Consider the following 27519-nt stretch of genomic DNA (forward strand, 5'->3'; position numbering starts at 1 on the left):
AAAAACACCTAATAAGGAACAAGTCTATCTACTGAATCTACTTTATAAACTTGGTGTCTTTTTTCATCCAAATTTGAAGAAATCTATCCCATCTTTCATTTGATTTTCTATTTGATCTAGAGTGTGTAGCTCTTCTAACTTATTCATCCTCCTCCTCTGGTTGTTTATTTCTTCAAAGGCCTTCTTAAAAACATAACTCTTAGAGGAGAAGACACTTTGTATTGTCTTTTAATCAGAACAGATAGAAAAGAAACATGATGTTCTTGATCATGACCCAGTATTGTCAGTGAAGGGTATTTTGTTGCTCTAAGTGCCATACATGAAAAATTTTTGGAGCAGTGTCATCATGCTGTCTCTGGGTGCAACTGAGCATTCAAGTCTTCACTAAAACTTTTTGGTATTTTTGGGGGGATGGGGTTGTTACATCAAAAGTTATTCAGTAGATTTGCTTAGTCACAGATTTTTCTAGGCAAGGTCTTTAATCTAATTGCAATATATAACATGTATTTGTAAAATTTCAACCATTGGTTTTGGGTCATTATTTAGCCCGTTGTGTATGATCATCTACAATTTTATTTCTATAGTCAGTTAGGTATCTTCCCTAGATTTGGGCCATTTTCAAGTTTGAAACATGTCGAGAGAGTGATTGGCTGGACCCAGCATGCCCACCCAAGGCCTAATTACCACTGTTTCTCCTTTGGCTTCCAGGCATATACTTAAATATCACTGCTGCAGGCCCTTATCTACTACAGACTCACTTATTTTGTAGTTTTCGAATAATAAATGGTAGCAATTCCTGTTCATTTGCTATGGTTTTTAAAATTTTTTCAGATAAGATCATAATTTAACTTGTTTAATTTCCTTTGAATTCTAAAGTTCTGTAAGATTTCTTCCCACCTTTGCCATATTTCAGATCTGAGAATTTTCTTGTTTTAACTCAAAGTAATATCCCAGTTGCTGTTTCACTTTATAAAAGTACCTCTTGAATAAGAAATCATATGTACCTTGCCTTAAGCCCAGGATAAGAAAGTCTTTTCCTGGGGGTGGCTCCATGTAGTGGTTAGTACATCTGCTTTACACGCAGAAGGTCCTGGGTTCACGGACCGGGCCGCTGGTGCACCAGGCCCCAGGTGCACTCTGCAAGCGTGTGGGAGGAGATGCCCTGCCTTCAGAGATCCAGTTCTTAAGGAAAAACGGCAACATCCATAGGTCAGGGGTGGAAGTGGCGGGGAGGGGAATTAAAGAGGGGAAAAAAAAAATCTTTATTACATTTAATTAATAATCAAAGTATGGCATATCATTGTAAAAAGAAAAAAGGAATGTCAGATGTGAACTGTGATACCAAATTGTTGATTTTTAAAAGGAAATGAATCGCGATTCAGACTAAATTGTTGGTTTCAAAAATCCCAAGCATTTAACTTGATGTAACTAATATGTACATTTAACTTTTAAACAGTTATTCCAAAGTATTAAAAATCTTCAGCATTCTAATTTTCAGCCAATTTTATTTGCAATGCATTGGACGTGTCCATTACCCTTTAAAGTGCATAAGAAAAACAATGTCCATTATTCTAATGCGATTCTTTCTAATAGTTTGATCTCCATTAGATATTAGCCTTCATTGAGAGAGAATCTTGGACTCTTCAGAATAATGATGAAAAATAATTTCATATAGTATGTTAATATTTATTAGTAATATAATTTTAAAAGCACAGAAGTATTGAAGGCAGACAGGCTTGCATTCCAACCCAGACTCTACTGCTCTCTAGCTTTGTCAAATTATTTATTCTTTCTCAGCCTCAATTTTTCCATGTGTAAAATCAAAATAGCACCAAGTACCAGGTTAAAATGAGGAATTAAAATGCCAGTACATTGAAAAGAGGTTAAGCAAATGTTAATTTTCTAATTTTCCATGAGTAACGTTAGTTGTTCTCAGAAATGTTTTTACATAAAATTTTTTGAGTCAGACACTGACACCCCTTCCAGTCAAATGCAGAGAGCTGTGTGGGAAAGTAAGCCGGTTGTATCTGTGAACTTATATGATAGGCCTGAATTTGCTTTCTGTCACTTCCAACATGACCACGAATTGTTCTGCTTGATTATTTCACTTGGCAAGAAGACATCGTGCTCATTTGCATATCCTTAGTGTAATCAGTAAGAGCCAAGTTTGACTGTGTTTAAAGGATTTGGCTTCCTGAAGTTTGTTCTCCTGTAGACCTACAGGGGGATTTGTCCCAGACCTCTGTTTACAATCAAAGGCATTCCGTGAATAATCTGATATGCAGAGTACAGAATAGACTCCTTTGTTTGCTAGACAGGTGAGAACCCTATTTTCTCTTGTTGCTAAAAATCTGGGCCAGAAAAATGACTAGCGTTAAACATTAGTACTAAAATAGCTTCATTCCTTTTGTAATCGTTACCCTCATAAGGATTTCACTGGAAGTCCAAGAATAACAAGAGGGATTTCCCCACCTTCGGTACTGAGAAATTTGAAGGTTTTTTATAATATTAATAATAATCATAGCATCCAACAACTGTGTGGCAGTTTTCAATTTTGCAAGGTTCTTTCATGAATATTATCACTCATGAGAACCAAATAAGATTGATTAAGCAGGTGTTATTATTCCCCTTGAATAAATGAGGAGATGGAAGTCAGAGAGGTTGTTCTTGCTTAAGATTATTTAGAATTCCCATCCCAAAACTTTTATCCCTGAATCCATTCCTACTCTAAGAGTAAGGGGTAAACACTGAGTGACTGAGTTGTAATAGGTACTAGAATAGATACTTTCCATGTTACTTCATTTATTGTTTACAGCAATTCTATGAAGTAGGTATTACTATTTCCACTTTACAGATGAGTTTGCTTAGAGAGGCAAAATATAGATGATAGATACTCTTCCATGTGATTTCCTGGTATCTACCCACCCACAGACATGTTGTTACTAAAGAACCTGAGACCCAGTTCTTAATGACTAGAATGATTAGAATGGCCTCCCAGAGAAGCCTGGGTTATATGTTTACCTGCCACAGTATATAAAGTAAGGAGTTTGAAAGCAGCATATCCGGCAAAGCTTTAATGTTATTTCCCACATTTTATACCTCCCTTATCATTCCTACTTCCCTGAAACAAGAGAAATAGGACTATGAGAAAATAGGTGCAAAACAACAGCCATTCTCAAATTACTGTCTGGAGTGTAGTAGCTAAAGCAGGAGGTGTGAAGCAAGACCAGCAAGTCAGGAGTCCCAGCTTTTGAACTACTAGCCACATGTCCTTGGGCAAGTTACTTAACCACTCTGTCCTTCCACTTCCTTATATATAAAAATGGAGATAGGGATGGCAACTACTTCATGGAGTTGATTATGAGGATAAAATGAATGAGTTAATGAAAAATGCTTAGAACAGTGCCTGGCCTATATTATTAATAGCTAAAAAGATTTTGTGCCAGTAGAAGATAATAAATAACAAAACTTATGTTTATTGTGCTCAATAAGCAGAGTTCACCTATCCCCAAGTCCCTCTGAGGGTTAACCCACAGAGCACAGTCCCAACACCCAGGTCTGGGTACCTTTCCTAACTTCTCGTGTTGAGTCTGTTTATGTGGGGAGAAGACAACATAATTCATTACTGCGCTATCTCACTGAACAATAGGCTTCCAGAGAAGGTGTATGCAACTAAAAACTGTAGTGTATTCCCGTTTACATGTACTAGGGAAGCTCACTATTTAAAGGGACACTTTGGATCTCTTCACCACTCTATTCATACTTCCCCTATAGCATTTCCAATGATATATTGTAGTTATCTTTTCTCTATTTTTCTTACCAGACTATGAGTTCCTTAAGAGTAAAGGACTTGCCATATTTAATTTTACATTCCAAGTACCTAGTACCATATTTAATTTTACATTCCTAGTACCAAGTGCGTGGCTGTAGTAGCTTTTGTTCGTTGACTTATAGAACAAGTAGGAGGATGAGCGAAGAGATACATGGTTAATTCTTATGTTAAGTAAATAGCCATTTGAATTTTGTGTCAATCTGAAATTTCAAACTCTGGATTTTCTTAAAGCAAGATAGCTGATGAGGTTATTGGTGATCAGGGCATGCATTACATAACCCCTCCAAGTACCGTCCCAAAATTCTTGTTCATTTTACCAGTCAAATAATTCACTAATAATAATATATACCCAAAGTATTTAGTTTCAAAGTTCAGACTCAAACCAATAAAAAGTACGCCTCATGTCTTTCTATATGTATTATATTCTTTTCCAAGCAATGTTAGGTACAGTGGATGTATAAGATTTCAAAAAATATACTTCAGCGTGTTAGCACTCATAATTATTAGGTTCATATGAAACCATTTAAGAAGAATTCTTGGGTTTCAAAAAAGTATCAAGTTATACAGTGATGCTGTGCTGGAGGGAATTATAGACACCATTCAAAATCGATGCCTGACTTTTGTGGATGAGAAAAAGAGAGGCCCAAAGATGTGAATGATTTGTTCAGGGTCACACAGGACAGCAGAGACTGAGCTGGCTCTGACATTAGGTCCCCGTATTCTCAGGCCAGTGGGTTTGTGGACACTGGAGCCAGGATTCTTTAGCGATGCCGATTCTGGAAGATCCAGGGCTTGCGCTGTACATCCAAACAAGCCAAGACAAAGGCATGATTTCTGGAACACCGTGTTGTGGTGGTTGATCTGGGCTGGCGGCCAACGGAAGAAGAGCCCTGTGGTACATTACTGCTCTTGGATGTATACAGTTCATTCACATGGCGTTTAACTTTTAAGGTGTTAGAGAAATGCAGGTCTGCTGCTAAAGAGGCAACGTCAGAGGGGACCCACACACAGGCGAAGCCTTTATAATCTCCCTCTGCAATTTTTAAACATTTGAACTCTAGACTTTTAAACTTCAACAAATTATGTTGAAGGTTTGATAGAAACACATTGTAATAAGCAATAGTTCTTTTTTTCCTCACAGTGGATTGGTGTGTATGAAAGAAGAGGAGGTCATTTAATACTACACAATGTAATATTATACACGTTATTTAAACTAGTATAACTTTTGTTCTTTTTTTTTTTTATTTCTGCACCCAGATTCAAAGGATTCCAAGGAGAAGAATAAGATGGAAATCCTGTACATACTGGTGCCGAGTGTTGCTATTCCTCTGGCCATTGCTTTACTCTTTTTCTTCATTTGCGTCTGCCGCAATAACCAGAAGTCATCGTCACCGCCTGTCCAGAGGCAACCGAAACACGTCAGAGGCCAAAATGTAGAGATGTCCATGCTGAATGCATATAAACCCAAGGTAAAATTAGCAGTGCAGAGCTGCATTTATTCTCTAGGCTTTAGGTTAAAGCAAACTTATTACCCTCCTCAGCTTAGAAATCAAAGGATACAGAACCAGTTTCATAAGCGGTAAAGTATGTTTTCAGAGAACTATGTGTCTCTCACTTTGTCCAAGACAGCTCGAGCATAATTTCATTAGTGTGTCACTTCAACGTTCGGTCAGCCATGGCACTGCTTTACCACAGAGTTTGGCCTAGGAAGAACCCTTAGGCAATCATGTCTACCATCCCCTCAAGACTCAGAATGTGAGCTTTTTTTCAAAATTTCCAAGAAAGAAATTTCATATTCTTCCAATCAAAATGAAAGAGATAGACAGAGACAGAGACAGAGACAGAGACAGAACTAACATTATTCACTACCAAAAAAAAAACCCTTTTTACTGTACAACAATGTGCATGTACTTATCACTAATGTACTACATACTTAAAAATGGCAAATTTTATTTTATGTATTTTATGTATTTATTTTATGTATTTTATTTTACTACAAAAAAATATCCTTTTTTATCCTTAATCTAAGTCCCCTTTTCTTTGCTTTAAATATATTTTAAGAGAAATGTTGTCCTTCCCAAAATCTTTAAATGCTGTTGTATAATAGCCCACCTTAGCCTTCTCCTGTCCGTGCTAAATCACTCCACTTCCTTTTAGTTGTTCCTCCACGTCTTTCAACATTTGGGTTGCTCGAGGCCCTGGCAAGGAACCCAGGGTCACTGGCCCTTATGTTAAATGGAACGCACGCATCCCATCCTGAAATGCAACAGAGGCTTTCTCTCTGGAAAACCAGCACCTCAATCCCAGGCCTCTCAGCAAAGAGATTTCATTTAAATAATTTAGGAGTCTGAATCCAAAAGCCTGTCTTTTCTTCTTATCCCAACTCCAAAGGAACATTCATTCATTCATTCAATAAATATTTATCTTCTCTGTGGGTTAGTGACCATGTTATACTTTGGACCTTCGTAAAGTGAAGATGTATCACTTTTAACAAAATTTTAGGAAAAAAACATTTTCACACTCACATTAACTAATTCTTTTACCCAATAAGTAGAGTAGCATAATTGGGACTAACACACAACCCCCATTTGATTTGATTTTGCTTTGCAGTTGAAATTTTTTTTTTAACTTGAAATGTCTTAATTATGAAGTCATATTTATTGATAAAGTTTTTGGTTTTCTTAAATGCTAAAAATTCATTTTAAGTATTCTGTCCCAAGCAAAACCGCTGTTCTCTTAGGTGTGAATTTTTACCATAAAAAATCCCACAGGTCCTGGAAACTAGAGTTTACTAAGTGGCTTTGGGGACAGGTGGAGGTAGAGGTTTAACTCTTATGACTCCCCAGCTGCCAGCTAGCTGACTTACATACATCATACATGTTACATAACATTATACTTAATCCTTTCAAAGGTAGTAGGAAAAAATAGAGGAGTTAATATTATTGCATGTTCATGAAGTAACACTTAATTGACCTTTTACGGATTCCATGACTTTAAACTCTGAGTGAAATAGTCTTCATTCTATGAGAATCTTTCCCTGTCATTTCTGTTATTAAAGGTTAAGAAGCCTTAGAAACAGCAGAACTCTGGGTAGAAGAGAGACCCAGATCAGCTTGGTTACAGCAGTCACTGTGCAGCAGCCACTGTCCTGGAGAGGTGGGCTCCTCATTGTTGTGTCAGGAACCAGAAGAGTCATTTCCATTTGAGAAAATTATTGATTTTGTGGTTCTGCCTCAATCTTCAACTCAATATCAAAGAGCTAGTGATTGGAAGAGATAAACTGTGAATATAGGACTTTTTAACTCTAGATAAAGCCCTTGCACTTGCCTGACCCCATGATAACTTTTTCATAGAACAAATCACGCTAGGAAGGGGAAGTCAGAGGCCAGGTAAACAAGTAAATATGCTTCCTTTTGGTCAGTTTGGGCTGAACACTAACCACAGGCATCACCTGGATTGTGACAAATTCTTCAGAGTCCTATATAACAGTTGCAAGCCTCAGTGACAGAGCCTTGGTCCTGCCAGGGACATGTGAAATGTGGCCAAAGCAAAAATAGTCTGCCATTCTCCATGGACATAGAGACACACGTAAAGTATACTGGGATAAAGTTTCCCAAAGGCTTGGTGAAATAAACATTGTTTTCATCATTTCTGGATCATTTCTGAAGTGTGCCTTGCAACATCTCCCACTGTCACGATTTTTTCCAACACAGGGCTTTAGCATTTAGCCTTAATCAGCCCACAAGCAATTCTGAACCAGACTGGAAGCAGGAATGGCTCGAGCAGATTTGACTGGGTTGAGGGGAGAAAGGAAACAACAAAAACAAATGCAATTTTTTTTTTCTTACTCTCCTAAGAGATTTGGCTCTACATTTGAGTTATTCAGTTGTTTGTTTTGGTTCTTACTGAGTGCCTTTCCTGGAAAAAGCACAAAGGACTTTGTAGACCTTAAAGAAAATTTCTAAATATAAACAGTCAATCTCTAAAACCGCTCTGAAAGGTCACTGACATATAAATATTACATGTACCTATAAAATCTAAAAGAAAGGGACACACATAGGAATGAAGGAGAAAAAAAGTCCTGAAAACAAACACCCTATAGGAGTGAAATCAAAAGGATATTTGTTGGCTGGGATGAGAAAGGAGTGAAGGATGGAAGCTGGTCTGCCCTGGCCTTATTCTTATTTCTCCTTGGCCAATTCGAAAGTCACAGGTTCCAGGATTCTTATTTATCTAGATGAATGTGCCCCTCAGGGTTTAAACTGTCTGTTTCCATCTCTCTCCACTTGCTGAGCTACTAAAACCCCTCTGAGTGTTTGGCTTAAAAAGAGACTCCACTGAGAGATTAGAAATCCAGACCCTTCAGAAGCGACACCAGGCCACTGCAAACAGACTGGCTAACAGGACCTGGCGTGAGTCCCCAGCGAGGCGGACCCTGCAGTTGGAAGTTAAGACTTTTGATGAGGCTCTCATTTCCTTCTGATCTGTAGGAGAAGAAAGGCAGGGGACCAGAGACTCATCTTCACTCAGCCTCGAAGAGTCAGGAGACAGAGGTGCCTCCCTTAACTTCAGCTCTAGCTGCCCTGTAGCCAGTAGAAGCCCATTGCCTCTCTGAGTCTCAGTCATTTCGGTGTTCAGAGAAAGAAGCAGGCTGTGATCATGTGAAATACTGTTTATTGTCCTTTTATTTTGTTCAGCAAGAGATTTCAGCTCATTCCGTTGGATTAACTAATCTATTTTATCCATCTTTAAAATCCTCTGATGAATACTCCAGCGATGCATGAACCATGTAAGGTTTTTCTATTGCATTACAAATTTTACAGTCCGAGTGGGCGCTTTTTAAAAGTGCTACGGAAAATGAACCTTCTTTGAGAAACCCGAAAACCAAACCGTAACGTCCCTTCTCCCTGATTCTTTTCTCTCCCCACAACCTTCCAACTGTCACATGTCTGAAAAACAGAGCAGTCTTTAATGGTGTATGTAAGGGAGAAAAGCTGTGCCACGTGTTCCTCCAAGAATTAGAACGGGGACAGGGCTTCTTCAAGCACAGGGTGGGCCCTTTCCTGTCCTCCGTGTGTGACTGCCCTATGTGGGATTTAGGCAAGCAGAGAGGTTAAGGAGTGGAGGAGTTTGAGAATGAGGGGCAAGGAAGAGCGGGAGGCAGAGCAGAGGTGGGGACAGCTACGCTGAAGCCTGCATAGGCCTGTCGGTCAAACCCCTGCAGCTCCCGGCTGATAAAAGGAATATTTGAGGAAAAGCAGGATTTGCCCACCTTTCTAAAACTGGTGGCTATATTTTATTTCTCATCTTACCCTCATCTCTTGCCATCTTCTCTGTTTCTTTTCTTCCTGGCAATTCATCTCTCCTTTTCCTTTCCAGCCAAAGTCGCTGCTAAATGTATGTCCACTTGACTATATTCTCTGGGCCTGTCCCTTTTGCCAGCAATATGCTTCCATCGAAAAAAACCTACACTTTTGAAACCCTCTGTACTTACCTAGTGTCACCACACTTGATACTAAAATGTCCTTAATAACTTTTCCACTCACTACTTAAAGCCATTGTCTCCCCAGGCTTCTGAGCTCATCATTCTATTGACGTGGACCTCCCCGGAATCACCGGTGATGTAATTTAATCCAATGATCTTTTCCAAGTCTTCATCCTCTTCAGTTTCTCTGGAGCATTTGATATTCTTACCCACCATCTTGAAATACTTTTTCTCTTGGCTTTCCTCCTATCTCCTCCCTTTGCTTTCCCTAGCTCTTCTTCCTTTAATTCCCTAAATGGGCGCATTCTCTAATGTTTGCCAGTCTTCTTTTCCTCTTTCTTATTGCTGATTTCATCCTCTGGCATCACTTTAGCTCCCACTTGATATAATGATTCCCTAATCTGGAAGGACCAATCTCAAATTACAAAATTCTTTTTCCCAGCACCCAAGTGTCCATACTCTCTGGGCCAAACTTGCCTTTCCAGCCATATTTCTTCTTTGTCTCTTTCTGAGAGGTAGTATGATATCCTTCAAAGAGCAAGGATGTAAATGCAGAGAGATATGGCACAAATACCAGCTTCATTAATGACTGTCCTTGAGGTCTTAAACAAGCTCTCTGAACTTCTGTTTTCTCACCTATAAAACAAGGATGAAAATAGTACTTAAAAGAGATAGTTTTAAAGTTTTTTATTGAGGTATAATTGACGTACAAAATTATATTAGTTTGAGATGTACGACATAATGTTTCAATATTGGTTTATATTGTGACATGACTACCACAGTAAGTCTAGTTACCATCCATCACCACCCATAGTTACAGAATTTTATTTTCTTGTGGTGACAGCTTTTAACATTTATTCTCTTAGCAACTTTCAAATATACAATACATTATTACTAATTACAGTCACCATGCTGTACATTACATCCCCTAGACTTCTTTATTTTATAAGTGGAAGTTTGTAGCTTTTGACTCCCATCACCCATTTCATCCACTCCCCACCCCATCCCCTGCCTCTGGCAACCATCAATCTGATATTTTTAGCAGTTCGAGATAGTATATCTGGTACCCCACAGGTACTTAATAGCTAGAAGTTATTGTTATTTTTGTTATAACAAATATTATCATTCGTGATGATATGAATAACCACAAACCTTTTAATCAACTACCAAGTGCTGTGCACAGGATAATGTGGGTTGAAAGGGAATCTGTAGGATCTGGCAGCCCACAGCCTCAACTGGGGTGAGGAGAGAGGCAAGGGAGTCACAGCAAAGATTATAAAGGTACTCCTTGTGGCCATCCAGTTGGCATAAATTCACTGCCTCACACTCTGTTCATATCCTGGACAAAATCTATCAAGGTGGAGATAGTTGATAGTGAGGTCTGGGAGGCTGTCCAGTACAAAGCCTCAGCTTAAACCTATGTCTGTAGAAACTTTACTTCTAGGGAGAATGAGTATTATAAATGAATATATTATAAATGGGTATTATGAATAAGCTAAAGTACTTCCCATGCATTATCTCAACAGAATCTTTATAATAACCCTATGAAGTAGGTACTAATTTGAGCCTGATTTGGGGGGTGATAAAAGTGAGACTTGAAAGTAAGAGTTTCCCCAAAGTCACACGCCTAGGAAATGGCAGAGCCAAAACTCAAACCCGGGTCCACCCAATCCAGAGCGCAAGTGCGTCCTCATTTTACTCTCCTTCCGTAATTTCCAGGCTGACTGAAACACACAGGTCCGCGTGACAAGCGCATGGTGGCTCAAGCTGACATTAAAATTACTGGCATCTGTTCTGCCTATTTCCAGGCAAAGTAGAGCCTCTCCCACTGACATTATAAAGTAATTCCACCACAGAATCAACCCTGGTCACCACCAAACATTCATACCAACTATCAGAAATTTACGTTACAGAGCAAAGAAGTGTTTCTGATGTTAAATCACTTCCAGAGAAGTGCCGCTGAATTCTGGGCAAATGTGGCAAACTGTTGGTTGAAACTCCCTCTAGAATTTGCTTGCATGAGCCAAAAGGCACTTAGTTCGGCTGCAGTCTTTGAAAATGTCCATAACCTCCTAAAACAAAATGGTTGTGGCCGTTAAGCTTTTAAAATGTAATAATTTCCATTTATGAGTGGAGTCCGTTGTTTCACCATTCTAACACTGTTTACCTAAGTGCCAGTAAAATGCACGAGAAAGGGAAATAGGCTTTGGAGTCAAGCAGATTCCTGTCAACAGCCAAGTCCAGATACTAAAAACTCCCTATTTCGTGTGCTCTCTAGGGCTCTTGTGCCCAGCTCAGGCAAAGGCTGCTGTTGAAGATTTTGTTCATTTATCCTAGGTCAACTAATGGGGACAACAGAGGATCAACCAGAGTGAGGTCTAGATCTCAGGGACTAGAGAGCAATTACACCTTGACATTCCACCAGTGGGCCTCACGCTTTTAAAATTGTGGAGCCCTTTGAGGACTGAATGAAAACTGCCACTTCTTTCCAGAAAAATACTTCAGCTTTGGAGTCAGACGTAGTTGGATTTGAATCTTGGCATCACTACTTAATAGTTGTGCTTTTTAGGCAAGCTAAGGTAGTTCACATGCCTTGAATGCGTTGATTTCTTGATCCATAAAATGGAGAAATCATAGTATGAGGCTCTCACAGGATTATGATGAGGATTAAATGAATTCATGCATTAAACACTTAGAAGACGAGAGAGTGTAGTATAGTCACTCAGAAGAGACCTGGAATCTGAATTTACAACCCACTGACTGTGGAATCATTTAACTGCTCTGATCCTCAGGTTCTCCATCTGTAAAACGGGGATACTAGTAATAGACACCAATTTAATAGGGTTATTGTGAAGATGAAAGGAGTCAATATGTATCGAGTACTCATAACCTAACACATAAACACTTCCAAAAAAACTTAGCCATTTTTATGATCTCAGTGTTTGGCACATGGCAAGTATTCATTCAATACACACTATCTACTATTAAGCTCAGATGACAATCACCTAGAATAGGAACTGTGTCCTCTCCTTTCATGGTTCTTGCATGGTTCCTCATATACTATTCTGTATATATACTCTTTGGTATATAGTTTATATGGTATTAAAATATATCCAGCTATTAAAACATATCCCACACAATCGGCTGCATATGAAAAGAGAATGAACTAAAGACATGGCCCAAGCTGTAGAGTGATTTATATTTCAAAACCTTGAACCTGGCTAAGATAGTAGCCATGCAGACTATAAACTCAATAAATGCCAGTGATCTTACATTTTCCTCTAGCTGACATTTCGAAACCATCTTCTGAAGCAGTGTTAATTTCTCTGTGTTGTGTAAGTCAGAAGTGCTCAACCAGATTTTTCAGGCACAGTGTGGTCATTCATCATGCAGAGGGCAGGGACCCAGATCCCTAAGCAATTGTCTGATCCAGAAAGCTATATTCGTATATTCCAGTCGTCCTCAAAGTGAAGCCTCCATTCTAGGATCATCCTCATCGCCTGGGAACTTTTCAAAAATGCAGACTCTCAGACCTACAGAATCAGAAGCTCTGGGAGTCTCTAGCACTTTGTATTTTAACAGGTCCCATAGGGTATTCCAGTACCTGCTCCGATGTAAACTATGCTGGTCAGTACTTGAGATTCAGAGAGCAAATAAGGCCCCAAGGAATATCAATCTCAGAGAAAACTGTGCTTCCTCCTATTACCCAGACTACCCTTCTGATTTCATTAGGGCCAAGATCTGCTTCATTATTCCTCTGACGTGGCTGAGGACAAATGCCACTGTGTGGAACCTGCTCTTCTACTGAGGCTTGTGTCCAGCTAGAATTGGCAAATGTATAGCAAAAGAGATTTGTAAGAGGACAGCACTCTTGAATCATTCAGGCATGGGAAAGCAACCAGCCCAGGGGCTTCAGGAACTCCAGGGGGAGGTTTGGGTCAGTTGCGTGAATATGAACTTCAATTCTTTTTCAGCACCTGCTGTTGGAGCCACCTTCCTATTCCAGAGAACTGCCTTGGGCTCTGGTTCCCTCCTCCTCATGTAGTTCTGCTTTTTATCCATGTATCTACTTCAAGTTAGACTCAAAAGTAGAGAATTCATACCCTGTTCAGGTTAGAGGCCAGAAGTCACAGAGGGGATCATACATATGTTGGTGGCCATCACAAAATCTTCAACCTCATTTCCTATGATAATTACTTATGTAAAGTAGGCAGGGAATAGAAAGTTAGTAGTAAGCAGTTTCACCCAGAGATGTCATTTCGAAGTATGATCACCTAAAGTGTAACTTTCCAAAGGTGGAAAGAGATAAAGTCACTGAGTCTGTCCTTATTTACCTGCTACCTACATAATTAGAATTTTTAAAAACCCTACCCATGGTTCAATGCCTTCCTGTCTAAAGGTAACATATCTAAAAGGGTCACATGTCCCCACTTGGTACTCATCACTTAAGTGAAAGAAGCCACCAACATCAGCCTGGCCTCACTATCAGCAGTTTAGACAGTACTACAGTACTCACATCTGACTCACATCTAAATGACTCATATCTAAACTGTTCTCCCTATAGTTAGTTGCTCTTCAGAATTTCTAAAGGAAGAAGCACAATCAAATTTAGGATAATGTATCAACTTCTACATCAACTTTGATTTTTCTCCCCCACTGCAAATTAGATAATTTTTAAAACCTCACTGAGGCAGATGTGTGTTTACTTTGAGAAGTAAAAACGTTAACATTTAAAACTGAAAGCCTGTTTCAGTTTTAAGGTACTTAATTGCCTTACAGCATATAATAAACCGAGCCCATCTTGTCATTCAACTAATGGAGGGGGTGATAAAGAGATAGGAGCCCAGGACCCTATTCGTTCCAGTTTCCCTTTGTACTGGGTTTACTTTGGCACCGTGCCTCATGTGTATTTTACACTTCTTTACATTTTGTACATCCCTGTATGACAAATACTTGTCAAACAAAAACTAAACAGATTTATAACCCCTTAACTTGAAATGAGCCAAAATTGAACTGCCAAAACTTTATGACTTCATTTTCTTTCATAGTTTTCCACTACATTGGTTCAAACAGACAAACCCCACTTGAGGTCAAGCAGAGGTCATTTCACTTTCATTACTAAAATATAATTTACAATATGCCAGACCTAAACAAGTTTAGCCTAAAGGGTTTGTATAATGTAAACCATCTGTTCCTCAACAATACAGCTAATTTCCTGCCGTCACCATACAGTCTACTGACTGCTTCTTTAAAGGTTTTTATGATTTTTTAACTAGTTCAGGATTTATGTAAAATTTGAAAATGAGTCTATAGTTAAGACTCATTTGTACCAAGTAACCTGAGTATTTTAAAAATGCAAATCGCTGTGTAAATTGTTCCCCTGAAACCAAGCTCCGAGCAGTTTTTTCTGAGTACTTCTATGCTGGCTGCTGCACAGGTGTTTCAAGGATTTTGTAAAATCTGCCATTTTAGTTGCTTTTCATGTTTCTTTCCAAAGCAAATCCCCAAATTTGGTTATGACTGGGTCCGGTGAACTATTCCTTCTTCCTTCTACAGGCTGGAGAAGAATTGGGACTGTATGTGATATGGCCTACCAGGTATTTGGGAGATACGACGTGACGCAGTTGGGGTCAAAATATACTCTTTCGTGTGTCTGAACAGGGAGAAAGATCATTTATAATTCCACCAAGTGACCACACACTGAAGGCTGACCTCGCAGCCCTGCAAGGTGTCAAGCCCCAGGTTGAGCCTTCAGAGACATTCTATGTCAAACTGGGATTACCAACCAGCCGGCTTCTCTGGTTTCAAACTGAATGGCGTGGCCCAAAGCAGAAGGCCTTGCACACGCAAGAGCAGCAATTTTGGCTCTCCTGCAAATTCCTCATACCGTTTTAAGCCTCTTTCTCCATCCATAAAATGGCAAGAGTAGTTCTTTTTGCAAAGGCGAATATGAGAGAACGAATTTGCTTACCTCAGTGTAGGGGAATGCGGCCAGCCTTCTTAGCCATGAAGCCCCAGGGACCTTGTGTCAGGCTGGTGCCAAGGTCCTGTCCACCCCTTATTCTCTTCCAGCCCCTAGAAGTTTGGCCTGCTTGCTTCCTTTTCCCATCTGCCACCATCCGCTCTTTCACATGGGTTCTTATCTCTTCACCTCCATCCATATCTCCCAGAATCCTAGAAGAGCAAGCCAGAGGCCACTCAAATTCTCAGCCTCCAAAACAAAGTCTCTGTCATTTTTTAAAGTTTTTTTTTTTTTAATTAACTACAGGAGAACAGAGAAAGATTAACAGGAGGAAACTTAAATATCTTTTTAAAAACATAAAGGGATTTATAGAAGATTATCTAGAACTACTTAAACAAATGGATCTAAATCATTTGCATTTAACTCCACTTTCTACATTACTTCCCTAATAAGGAAAATAAGATTGATTTGAAGAGCACTTAGTAGATAGAAATTGTTTTCATACATAGTTGCATCTAATCCCTACTGTAACTATGGAAGCTAGGTATTATATTATTTCATAGATATGGAAATAGAGGATAGAAAAGTTAAGAAACTCACTGAAAGTCGGTCAGCTATTATATAGGACCTACCCCACAGGGTTGTTGTATTAAATGTTAATATTTGTTGAGTGCTTAAAATAGTGTCTGACACGAAGTACGTGCTATATAAATATTAACTATTAATAGAAAGCAACGGGTCCAAGATACAAATTGAGATTAGTATGAGTCCAAAGTCACATGGTTTGAATTACACAACACTACCTATGGGTCGGTTTCAGCAGGGATAGGGGAAAGGAAGAGGAGTGTCCTAATGCCTTGTTATATTGGTCTAATATTCCTTGGGTTTAGTTCCTAGTTCTCATTTTCCCTCAAAAGAAGTTTATTACTCAGTCTGTTGACCATTTCTGTCGACAAAAGCCAGGGGATCCTGTTTAGATGAAAAAGTAAGTAATACCTTCCATTCCATTTAAGGGGCCTTCACATAAACTGGATTCATTTACATCATTAGGAAAAGTTTTGATGGGAATCTCAATCTTATTGTCATGCAGGAAAAAATTACATTGGCTTACTCTTGCCACAAAAGCAAAATCATCGGAGCGCTGCGGAAGAAAAAAGGTTACTTTTCCCATCGCCCACATGCTGTTCTCCCAAAGGAACTTCTTAACACCCACAGGCATTCAGACCTTACAAACAAAATGGAAAATAGGAGATCTGAGATTGCAGAAGAAATTTCCAGATTCAATGGAAATTTTGGAAAGATTGGAAAGATTGGTTTTATGATTTTATTTATCTATTTATCTATTTATCTATTTATCTATTTATTTATTTATTTATTTATTTATTTATTTATTTATTTATTTATTTATTTTGGTGACATTAGTTAATGAAATCCAGTAAGTTTCAGGTGTACAATTCAATAGTAAGGCATATATATATATATATATATATATATATATATATATATATATATATATATTGCATTGTATGTTCCCCTCCCATAGTTAGATTTCTTTCTGTCTCCACATATTTAACCCCTTTTACCCCATCTACCCCCCTCCTCTCTCCTCCTTCCTCACTCTTCCCCTCCTACCCTCTGGTAACCACTTGTCTAGTGTCCATGTCCATGAGACTCTGCTTGTTTGTCCTGTTCGTTTGTTGCTTTTAGGTTTATATCCCACATATAAGTGATATCATGGGGTTTTCAACTTTTTCTGTCTGGCTGATTTCGCTTAGCTTGATTATCTCAAGGTCCATCTATGTAGTCTCAAATGACAGTATTTCATCTCTTCTTATGGCTGAGTAATATTCCGTTGTATATATGTACCACATTTTCTTTATCCAGTCATCTATCTTAGGACACTTTGGTTGCTTCCATGTCCTGGCCACTGTGAATAATGCTGCTATGAACATCAGTGTGCAAATATCTTTTCGGATATGGGTTTTCAAGTCTGTGGGGTAAATACTCAGTAGAGGGATTACTGGATCATATGGTAGATCACTTCTTAGATTTTTGGTTTTATGTTTTTAAATTAGTTACCTTTTTGAATTGGCAATATATTGGCCTGGTTCAAAATTTTTAAAAAGCATAAATTGAAAAATTTAACTCTTGTCTCCTCCTCCTAGTTCTCCCCTTTGTACCCTCCCAGTAGCTGCTGCTGTTTCCTGAGCATCTTTTCAGGGTTTCTTTATGCATGTAAAGAAACATGAATACATTTTTATTCTTTTTCTCCTCCTCTTTCACACAAAAGCAGCATACAGGAGTAACATTTCTTTTGCTTTATATTTTTAACTTAACAATAGGATTTTGGAGATCTTTCCGTATCAGTACATACAAAGAGCCCTCATTTGTTCATACAAATGTATAATATTTTAGTTACTGGCTCTACCATAATTACTTTAATGTCTTCTCTAGGTAAACATTTAGGTTGTTTCTACTCTCTTACTGTTACAAACAATCCTAAAATGAATCGGATAGATCAATAACCTTTAATTTACTGAATGTTTAAAGCAGTGCATTACCATTGCTTTCAGCGGAAGTAACTTTCCTATAAGAAATTTCCAAATACAAACCCCATGACCTCTGCTTTAATGAATAAACGAGACCTATTTATAAGAAACGTTATTTGCTTAGAAGAATTAATATTTCAAAATCTTTGATTCCATTTTGTCCTTTTAAGTGGGTATTCTGCTGCCTTTATTTACACTTATAATTAGGTTAGTGGGCATTTTGCCCTGGAAAATATCAGCCTAGAACAGAACTAATCGTCATGAATTCTAAGTTAGTGGAATTCAGATTAGAGAAGTTTTTCGCTTAATTTTCTAAACTGTTTTCAACTCTGTACAGAGAGCTCTGCATCCCATATGGAACTGCAGAATTGTCAGCTTCAATTGGGATCCTCGAAGAAGTATTCTTTTTCTAAAAAATAAGGACTTAAAGTATAAAATTATTTTTAAAAATCAGTTTATGTACAAATGCATTACTTTTATAACTTTTTCCCTAACAAATTAGACTAAACGTCAGGCTAGATTTGAGGTGAATTTCAAAAAATAGGAAAAACACATGACACTATAGACATTTACCACCAAGATCAAATGTCACAATTTAATGCTTATTTTCATTGTAAGCTAAATGCTTTCCCTGTCTGTTTTAAGGTCAATTAGTAAACAACCCAGTTGCAAAGCTGTAGGAATATCAATTGCTATGAAGGGCAATGCAAGAAATGGAAATCAGATCGAGAGGACAAACTATATTCATAAAAAGAACAGCAGCAGCAAAGTAACAATAGCTAAAAGTTAAATAACACTATATATGCCAGCCATCATACTGAGTACTTCACAAATGTTAGCTTACTCAAAGTTCACAAGAATCCTACAAGTATAATTAATTATATCAAGGATTATCATCCCATGTTCTGGATGAAGGAATCAAGCCACAAGGTGGTTAAATATACACAGGGTCACACAGCTGGTAAATGGAGAAGGCAGGATTCAAAATTGGACTGTCTGGCTGTAGAGGTCATGCGTGTAACCAGCCACTACACTGCCTCTCACTTGTAGTGGTATTTAGACTATAAAGCCAAAAGGACTCCAGAGGAGGCGAAGACCATAGTGGTCAGGAAGAGTTTCAGAGAAAGCAAGTATCTGATAAGTAGAGAGAAGCACATTCCAAATCTCCCCGTTTCTACTGTGAGCATCACAGGAAGACAATGTTGTTTTGGTTTCTCTGGCTTTTCACACAATCAATATCCTAAGAATAGGAGAGCGTTGCAGGAACAAAGGTATTGGGCAAGAATGTGCATGGTGTCTCAGGGTGGGCAATGAGAAGACCTATTTAAATAAAGTAATGCTATCACATAGAGGAGTAGCAAGGCAGGTTAGGACCAGCTCACAAACACTGTAAGCGTCAGGCTAAGAATTAAGGCTGTATCATCTGCGGCAGTGCTTTCTCACACTAATGTTCACACAGATCACCTGGGGTCTGTTAAATGCACATTCTGATTCAGCACGTCTGAGGTGAGCCTAAGAAGCCTCATTTGTAATAAGATTTGAGTGATGCTCATGTTGCTGGTCCCAGGACCACACTTTGAGTAGCAAGACTCTAGACAACAGCAAGAAACCATGGTTGGAGCAGGAGGGGTAGATGGGGAGATATGGGAGTGGTGGACAGAAAGTTGCCTATGGCAGCTTTGAGTTGCAGCCAGCAATTTTAAAGACTTATAGACCTACAAGATTTTATTTAATCTGATTTATAGAACTTTATATGGCTCACACACCTCCTTCCAGATGCCAAGAAGGTGCCTTAAGAAATGTTTTAAACCACACTCTTCCTTTCTTTCATACAGAGCAAGGCTAAGGAGCTGCCACTTTCTGCTGTACGTTTTATGGAAGAATTGGGTGAATGTGCCTTTGGAAAGATCTATAAGGGCCATCTCTATCTCCCAGGCATGGACCATGCCCAGCTGGTTGCTATAAAGACCTTGAAAGACTATAACAACCCCCAGCAATGGACAGAATTTCAACAGGAAGCCTCCCTGATGGCCGAACTCCACCACCCCAATATTGTCTGCCTTCTAGGGGCTGTCACTCAGGAACAACCTGTGTGTATGCTTTTTGAGTATACGAATCAGGGAGATCTCCATGAGTTCCTCATCATGCGATCCCCACATTCTGATGTTGGCTGTAGCAGTGATGAAGATGGGACTGTAAAATCCAGCCTGGATCATGGAGACTTTCTGCACATTGCAATTCAGATCGCGGCTGGCATGGAATACCTGTCTAGTCATTTCTTTGTGCATAAGGACCTCGCAGCTCGCAATATTTTAATCGGAGAGCAACTTCACGTAAAGATTTCAGACCTTGGGCTCTCCAGAGAAATATACTCCGCTGATTACTACAGGGTGCAGAGTAAGTCTCTGTTGCCCATTCGCTGGATGCCCCCTGAGGCCATCTTGTATGGCAAATTCTCTTCTGATTCAGATATCTGGTCTTTTGGGGTTGTCTTATGGGAGATTTTCAGTTTTGGACTCCAGCCGTATTATGGATTTAGTAACCAGGAAGTGATTGAAATGGTGAGAAAACGACAGCTGTTACCATGCTCCGAAGACTGCCCCCCTAGAATGTACAGCCTCATGACAGAGTGCTGGAATGAGATTCCTTCTAGGAGACCAAGGTTTAAAGATATTCATGTCCGGCTTCGGTCCTGGGAGGGACTCTCAAGTCATACCAGCTCTACTACTCCTTCAGGAGGAAATGCCACCACACAGACAACCTCCCTTAGTGCCAGCCCCGTGAGTAATCTCAGTAACCCCAGATATCCCAATTACATGTTTCCGAGCCAGGGTATTACACCACAGGGCCAGATTGCTGGTTTCATTGGCCCACCAATACCTCAGAACCAGAGATTCATCCCCATCAATGGATACCCAATACCTCCTGGATATGCAGCATTTCCAGCTGCCCACTATCAGCCAGCAGGTCCTCCTAGAGTGATTCAGCACTGCCCGCCTCCCAAGAGTCGGTCTCCGAGCAGTGCCAGTGGGTCGACTAGCACTGGTCATGTGACTAGCTTGCCCTCATCAGGATCCAATCAGGAAGCAAATATCCCTTTACTACCACACATGTCAATTCCAAATCATCCTGGTGGAATGGGTATCGCTGTTTTTGGCAACAAATCTCAAAAACCCTACAAAATAGACTCAAAGCAACCATCTTTGCTAGGAGACTCCAATATTCATGGACACACCGAATCTATGATTTCTGCAGAACTGTAAAATACACAACTTTTATCAGTGTGGTACACAAGAAACTAGAAAGCCGTAGAAAAGATTTATATTCAAATGTTTTTATTAAAGTAAGGTTCTCATTTAGCAGACACTGCAACGAGTATCTTCTGTGAAGTTTAACTTTGTCTTACCAAGCAGGGCAGACACCAACCAGAAAAAACACATCGTGGGATTAATGCCTCATCAGGGTGTATGCCATTGCATTGGGATTGGTACATCTGGTTTCAAGAACTGAATATTGCAAACCAGCAAAGAGGAAAAGATCCTTGTGATTAAGCATCAAACCAAAAAGGAAAGTCAAATGGTGCTTTGTATATTTCACCTTCGGTCACCATGACTGGTCTCTCCCCAAAATGTATATACCGTAGCATTTGTCTACCTGCTGTCTTTTCTTCAGGACAGATGTTCAGGAATTATATTGATTCGATTTAGACTCTATGCATCTTTGTATGGAAGTAGTGTTCAGAATCAATAAGGAAACCTTAGGCCAAATTTGAAATCCCTGATGGAAACGAGCCATAAGACAAATGTTAAGTTCCCCTGAAGCCTTCTACACAGTGGGGCTTCTTTAAGAAGGCGTAGAGTGTGGTTCTTTGTGAATCGCCTCCGTGGATCACAAAGGCCTTTTTCTACATTTTCTTTTCCCACAGTGTGTTTACAAAAGCCCTTGAAACAACAAAGGGCATCAGACCATAAGAAGACTAGATGTGGATGCTGGAATTGATTGTTGGTTGATAGTGCTAGCTTACTTTGTTGCATTAGATATGAGGCACTACAGGAAACACAATTGGGAAAATTGCCCCTAGGCCTAGATCAGCATCCAAGGGAGAGGAACAAGGGTTCCCATGGGCACGACCTAACAAGAGCTTCCCTGGACCAATAACATTGAAGAATAGAGGTGTGGCCACAGACCAGCACATCAGTGCTTGTCACCTGGTGCCTATGGGTTGTCCAGGGCATACGGATGGATGTTCACCATCAGTGGACTCTGGGGAAGCAGGAAACTCTATGACACTAATATCTAGTTAATTTAAAGTTTTTTTCACTTTTTTTCCTGATCTGGTTATGTGCACAGATTTTATTCTAGCACCAAGAATTATGTCAATTTATTCATAGTGTTAGTTGGAATCCAAAGACTATGAATTCTATTTTGTAAAATATTACAGTATTTAAAAACAAACAAACAAAAAAAACAGGTACTGAGTTCTCACTTCAAAGATTACCAAGAACTGAATTTTTTAAGCTGGTAAATAGAAGCAACACGATCATTTTTGCCTTAGTTAGAGGGAGGTGTCGAATGTACATCTCATGCAATTTACCTGCTAGCCATCTTTTGCCAAGTTTAGAATTCGTATGGGTTTCAAGTTCTGTATAGAAAAGAAAGTTATGTTTGATTTTTCTCTTGTTAAAAAATAACTCCTTTATTCTAAGTACAATGTCTCAAAGTCTCATTTTTTTTCTTATTTTATAGCTACAGAGACTTAGAAAGAGACTTACAGGATATCAAGTAATTCCTGGAAATGATATTTAATGAGGAGAATGTAAAAGAATTAGAAGCACATTGATGTTTCCATTTTTAAAAATAAAATTAGGATGAGAAATCAAGGAAATGTTTACCAAAATATGATACAGTTTTCCCAAACACTGAATCTTCAAACAACAAACATGGACTTATAGGTACTGTGAACTTAAAGAATTGGCTATATCCAGATTTATTCAGAGATAAATTATGACATATTTTAGTGGCATAAATAAGCTGATCAAAGTCACATTTCTTTAGGTAGAGGAGAATATTTGTATCCTTTTGTTGCTATGCAACTGTTTAATGATGAAGATTCAAACCACAATTTTGTATATCATACGACAATCAATTGTTTTCCAAAAATATTTATTATTTTAAGTAAACACAATTTCAGTGAATCTGAGTTTTTCTAGGAGTCCCGTAAAGGGAAATTAGCATTCCATGAGCCAGTAAAATACCTACTCTGGAAAAACATTACTAGGGTTAAAAAATAAATTCAAGTTAGTTTTTTATAAAGAACTATAACATTTATTTTAAACATTTTATAATTACTGAAGTCATTAAGGTGAGCAAACTAAATTTCAAAACCACTTGTAATATTGTGTCTTATGATAGCACTGTGATACTACATAACACAGTCCCTTTTGTATTAAAAATAGTATTCTTTTCACAAACTGAAAAATATCTTTTGCTTTGTTGACAATGTTTTTTGTAAGATGACCTTATTTTCAGATCTTTTCTTTTTTTGCACAAAACTATGTTTATGGTTTGTATCACAGAAGTGAAAATATATCTCTGCATTTTTATATCTGGTCTGTTTCCTTGTTTCTTTTGTTTATTTGTTTTTAACTCGATATAGATTTTCTTCAAATATATAACGGCAATATTCAGATATCTTGCCCTGCCATATCTTTTCTTATTTTCACTGCATGCATTTAATCACTGTATTACTTAATGTTTGATTTGTTATTATGGGCATTTAAAATAGACAAGCATGGAATTGTAATGACAAAAAGGCTATTTTATATTGAGGATATATGCATTTGTATTTCACACACCAGAGATGATATTAAACACTGATTATTTTATGCTGCTGTTTATTAAAAATGTTTACCATAAAATAGTATTTCCTGAATATTGCTATCATGGAGGTATTTGGGGATTTTAATAGTATTTCTCCTAATGATTGACATTTCATAGAAAGAGGAGTCGTAATTCCTATTTAGTACTATTCCACTGAAATGATTTCTTAAGGTAGGCTTTTAAAATAGACTTGGGCATTCTTTTGCTAGTGACCACAGGTGGATGGGAGAATCCCAATGATTTCATGAACATATACTATTTACCAAGATTATGGCAAGATTTTAATTTTTAAAATCAAGATAATATATTAAATAATTACAACCTAATGGAATGTAAAAATTGAGTTTAAAGTTGCATCCTTGATGTTTCCATATGAATAGATATCAAAAACCATGTCTTAGAACTCTGAAGAAGGAAAAGCTGTGTACGTCCTATGTTCAACTTAAATTCCAACCATATTGATAAAATAAAAGAAATGTGGCCATTTAATTGTCACAGCTTATCTTTATGACCTTATTTGCCCAAAAGAAAGAGTTTCCCATCTGGCGATTAATATACACTGTCAAGAAAAATGAGTGTCATTATGAAAGTTCAAAGAACTTGTCTATTTCTGCTATTTAATACAGAAGGGACTACAGTAAAACCTTCAGGGCCTTATCCATCTGTTTTAGGTGCAGCTCTTGTCACCACCTCAGCGATCAAACTCAATAAAGCAGTCACTTCACATGGCAATGAGATCCATGTCAGGTTCAGTTTCTCCCTCTAGCTTGAATCCCAATCTGCCTTTCACCTCCATCTCCTTCTTCTGTCTCTCCAGGCTCTTCTCCTCCCACCATCCCCAAGTCCCTCATCTCTGTGATTTGGGCCTTGCCCTTAATACCCTAATCACCAAACATCTGCAGACTTGCAGTACCACCTCAGATAATGCCTACTACAAACCACTAATACTGATTAAAGAAGAGCTCTATTATCTATGTACCTTCAGACATAATCACCTATCCTAGTGGTTCTCAAAGTGTGGGCCTCAGACCAGCAGACTGTGAAACCCGTTAGAAATGCAGATTCTCAGGCCCCACCTCAAAGTACTGAATCAGAAATTCTAGGGGTGGGACCCAGCAAAGTGTGCCTTAGCAAGGTCTCCAATATTACAAAGATTGAGAATCACAGAACCACCATAATTTAAGGTATGGGGCGGGAGTCATTATATCATTAGTAATGTGTATATAAGCATTTAATAACATTTTAACCACTTTAGCCTCCTTAAAGAAAATCAAGTTTTATTTAATTACAAGTTAAGCACTGAAATCTTTTTGTTTTAACCATTTGACAATTGGTTATATATTTTTGTAGTTGTTCCCTTGGATACAAAACTAACAGCACCTAACTTTTGTCAAGAATATATTCCTTGTCTAGTTCACTCAAGACCCACATTCTTGGATAGTCACCAAAATCTTTTTCCTTCATATGGACAAGCTCAAAAGAGTTGGTCTCTTAGTGTACATTTTTTTTGTTTCCTTGCACTGATGATTAACACAACTAAAAGAACTCTTCCTCTTTGTTGCAACTGGACAAAGTTAAGGTCAAGGATAGGCTGGTCTTTCTTGAGAGAAGGGAAGTTCCAGCTCCCAGTGAGCGTCAAGCAGAAGCAGCTGCAGAGGCTCCCCCATCCCGAGCTTCCTGTGACAACCTGACCCAATCAGCTGGATGCAGTCACCTGTGGCTTGTTCTGCTGTGATCCTTTGCCAGCTGTAGTCCATCAGTCCTTACCATGAGTGCTCCTCGGCTCAGCCTAGGCTCCCCACTGCCTTTAGAGAGCTGAAAGCTCAGAACAGCAAGGAGGATCCAAGGAGGTGGCAGAGGTAAAACTCAGACTCCTCTTAATTTATAAAACATTGTAGTTCAAATACTAAGGAGGAAATGCTATATTAGAGGAGCAGAAGGGCCAAGGGAACTCACATGAGCAAAATTTTTGCCACCAAAATATGACCACACTTGAAGTTTGTTACAATAGATGACAAGAGTATTAGGACACTTACCTCAGAGGAAGGAGGGACTTACAAACCATCAAAACACTCAAGGTTAATGTAATCCTCTGGGAAATCAGGCTGCAAAGACTTAAAAACATAGAGACATACAGGGAAAAGGTCTGCTAACATTTATGACGAGTTGAATCCTAAGCACCTATGAATTGCTTATTCACAAGTATTATAACAAGTATTATAACATTTGTTGACCAGGCCTGACACAATGCTTATCTTTAGCGAAGATAAGCAATGTTCTTATTCAGGAACAGATAAATTAGGAGAAAGTCCCCACTTTAAAATTAGGTAGGACATTACTTACACTTTTAAAAAGGTCAATACCTTGTCATACTGAAATAAAGATAATTCAGGGAATATTCAGTTTGATGGAAAGTGGTTCCAAACGTCGGTCTTCATGGACCTGTGTTTTTTATTGTAAATTTAAATACACACACAAAACAATAGAACCGGCTACATGAAGCCATAGATTAGTGCTAAAGCCCTCTCTAGACTTACAGGCACTTGAAACTTGCTTCAGAAATAGGTTGAGATCAGGTTCCATTTTACAGCAGGTGCTCCTTAAGCCATTGCAGTCCTTGGGCCTTGGAACGACAGCTTCAGTTATCCGTTGGGCCATTCTAATAATTCCCTGAAAGGTTTCTTTTGAGTCTACACACATTACAATCACATGAAATGAGCTGAAACTCTCCAATGGCATGATCTAAGTAGTTTATTAAGAGTCAACCTAATAAGACTAAAACTAATATTCTGTCAAATTGACCGTTCAGGATTTAACTGTATTTCCAGAGTTCACTCTAGAAATAGGGTGTATTCATTGTATTGGTCATCTTGTACTGATCAAAATCTCAGTGCCTTGCCTTGCAAGAGTAAACATTTCTCACTCATGTCAGTTACCAGACGTGAGTCTACTGCTGTAGCTGCTCCCAGGTCTGTGAAGACAAGCTGTTCTCAGGGCACAGGGAAGAGCTAGAGGAAGAATCCAAACACAGTCACCTGTAAAACTTCGGCTCAGACAGGGTATATATCAATCTTCCTTTCACACCTCTTGGTCAACACAAATTCTGAGGCCAAATGTGACCATAAGACATGGACGCACCTCGATGTACTGAGAGGAACTGCAAGTCACACCATCACAGTCATGGGCAGGGGTGTAGACTCTTCTTGCAGGGAAGGGGTAAATAGTTGGGAACAATGACACTATCCCCAACCTGGAGAAAGCCCTCAATGGATAGAGTTGGTATTGCAAACCCACAGCACCAGCACCCTTCTCTTCTCTTGCATTCGTGGCAGACATCACTAATTGGTGCTCTTCCCAGCTGAGCTCAAATTTAGCCTTAAAATTTTCAATATGCTGCCCTAGGTAGCCTACTAATCAGTCAGAAATATCACCAGAGATGAAATTTATTAGTCATCCCTGCACTAGAGCAAATTGTCAATGCAGGTCATTATCACAATTCGAGAGATTTCTAATTATAACTTTTCAAGACCACCTCAGAGTGTATTGGAAAAGCTACCTTAAAATCTCCTATTAATTCCTTAGCATACAACACTTTATGTCTAGGCCCCCCTTCTTCATGGGAACCAGATGAAGAGAATGGGAGCATGCAGTACAAACATTTCAACTGCTGCAGCACAAAAGCAAGATAACCTTGCGTAAGTAAGCCAATCTCTATTTCTTATTCCATAAAATGGTGTAAATGCAGCAAAGAAGTTAAGAGTAAAAGTTCTGATATCAGATTGCCTGGGTTTAAATCTCCCCTTCATCCCTT

General features: G+C 38.7%; 1 protein-coding gene across 2 annotated transcripts in view; it reads left to right on the forward strand.

Moving 5' to 3' along the window:
* The window catches only part of ROR1 (receptor tyrosine kinase like orphan receptor 1), a 366292-nt gene extending 342546 nt beyond the window's left edge, over positions 1-23746 (forward strand). The window contains exons 8-9 of one of the 2 annotated variants that reach the window (XM_039838484.1): positions 5090-5301; positions 14874-15557. In XM_039838484.1, coding sequence (XP_039694418.1) covers positions 5090-5301; positions 14874-14936 — 275 coding nt within the window. In that variant the 3' untranslated portion in view covers positions 14937-15557. Of the gene's footprint in view, positions 1-5089; positions 5302-14873; positions 15558-19663 lie in introns of those variants that run through there. The other variant, XM_039838483.1, reaches the window with a different exon arrangement.
* Positions 23747-27519: the final 3773 nt, after the last annotated feature.

Source organism: Pteropus medius, unplaced genomic scaffold (genome assembly GCF_902729225.1).
Source record: "Pteropus medius unplaced genomic scaffold, Ma_sr-lr_union100, whole genome shotgun sequence".
NCBI lineage: Eukaryota > Metazoa > Chordata > Mammalia > Chiroptera > Pteropodidae > Pteropus > Pteropus medius.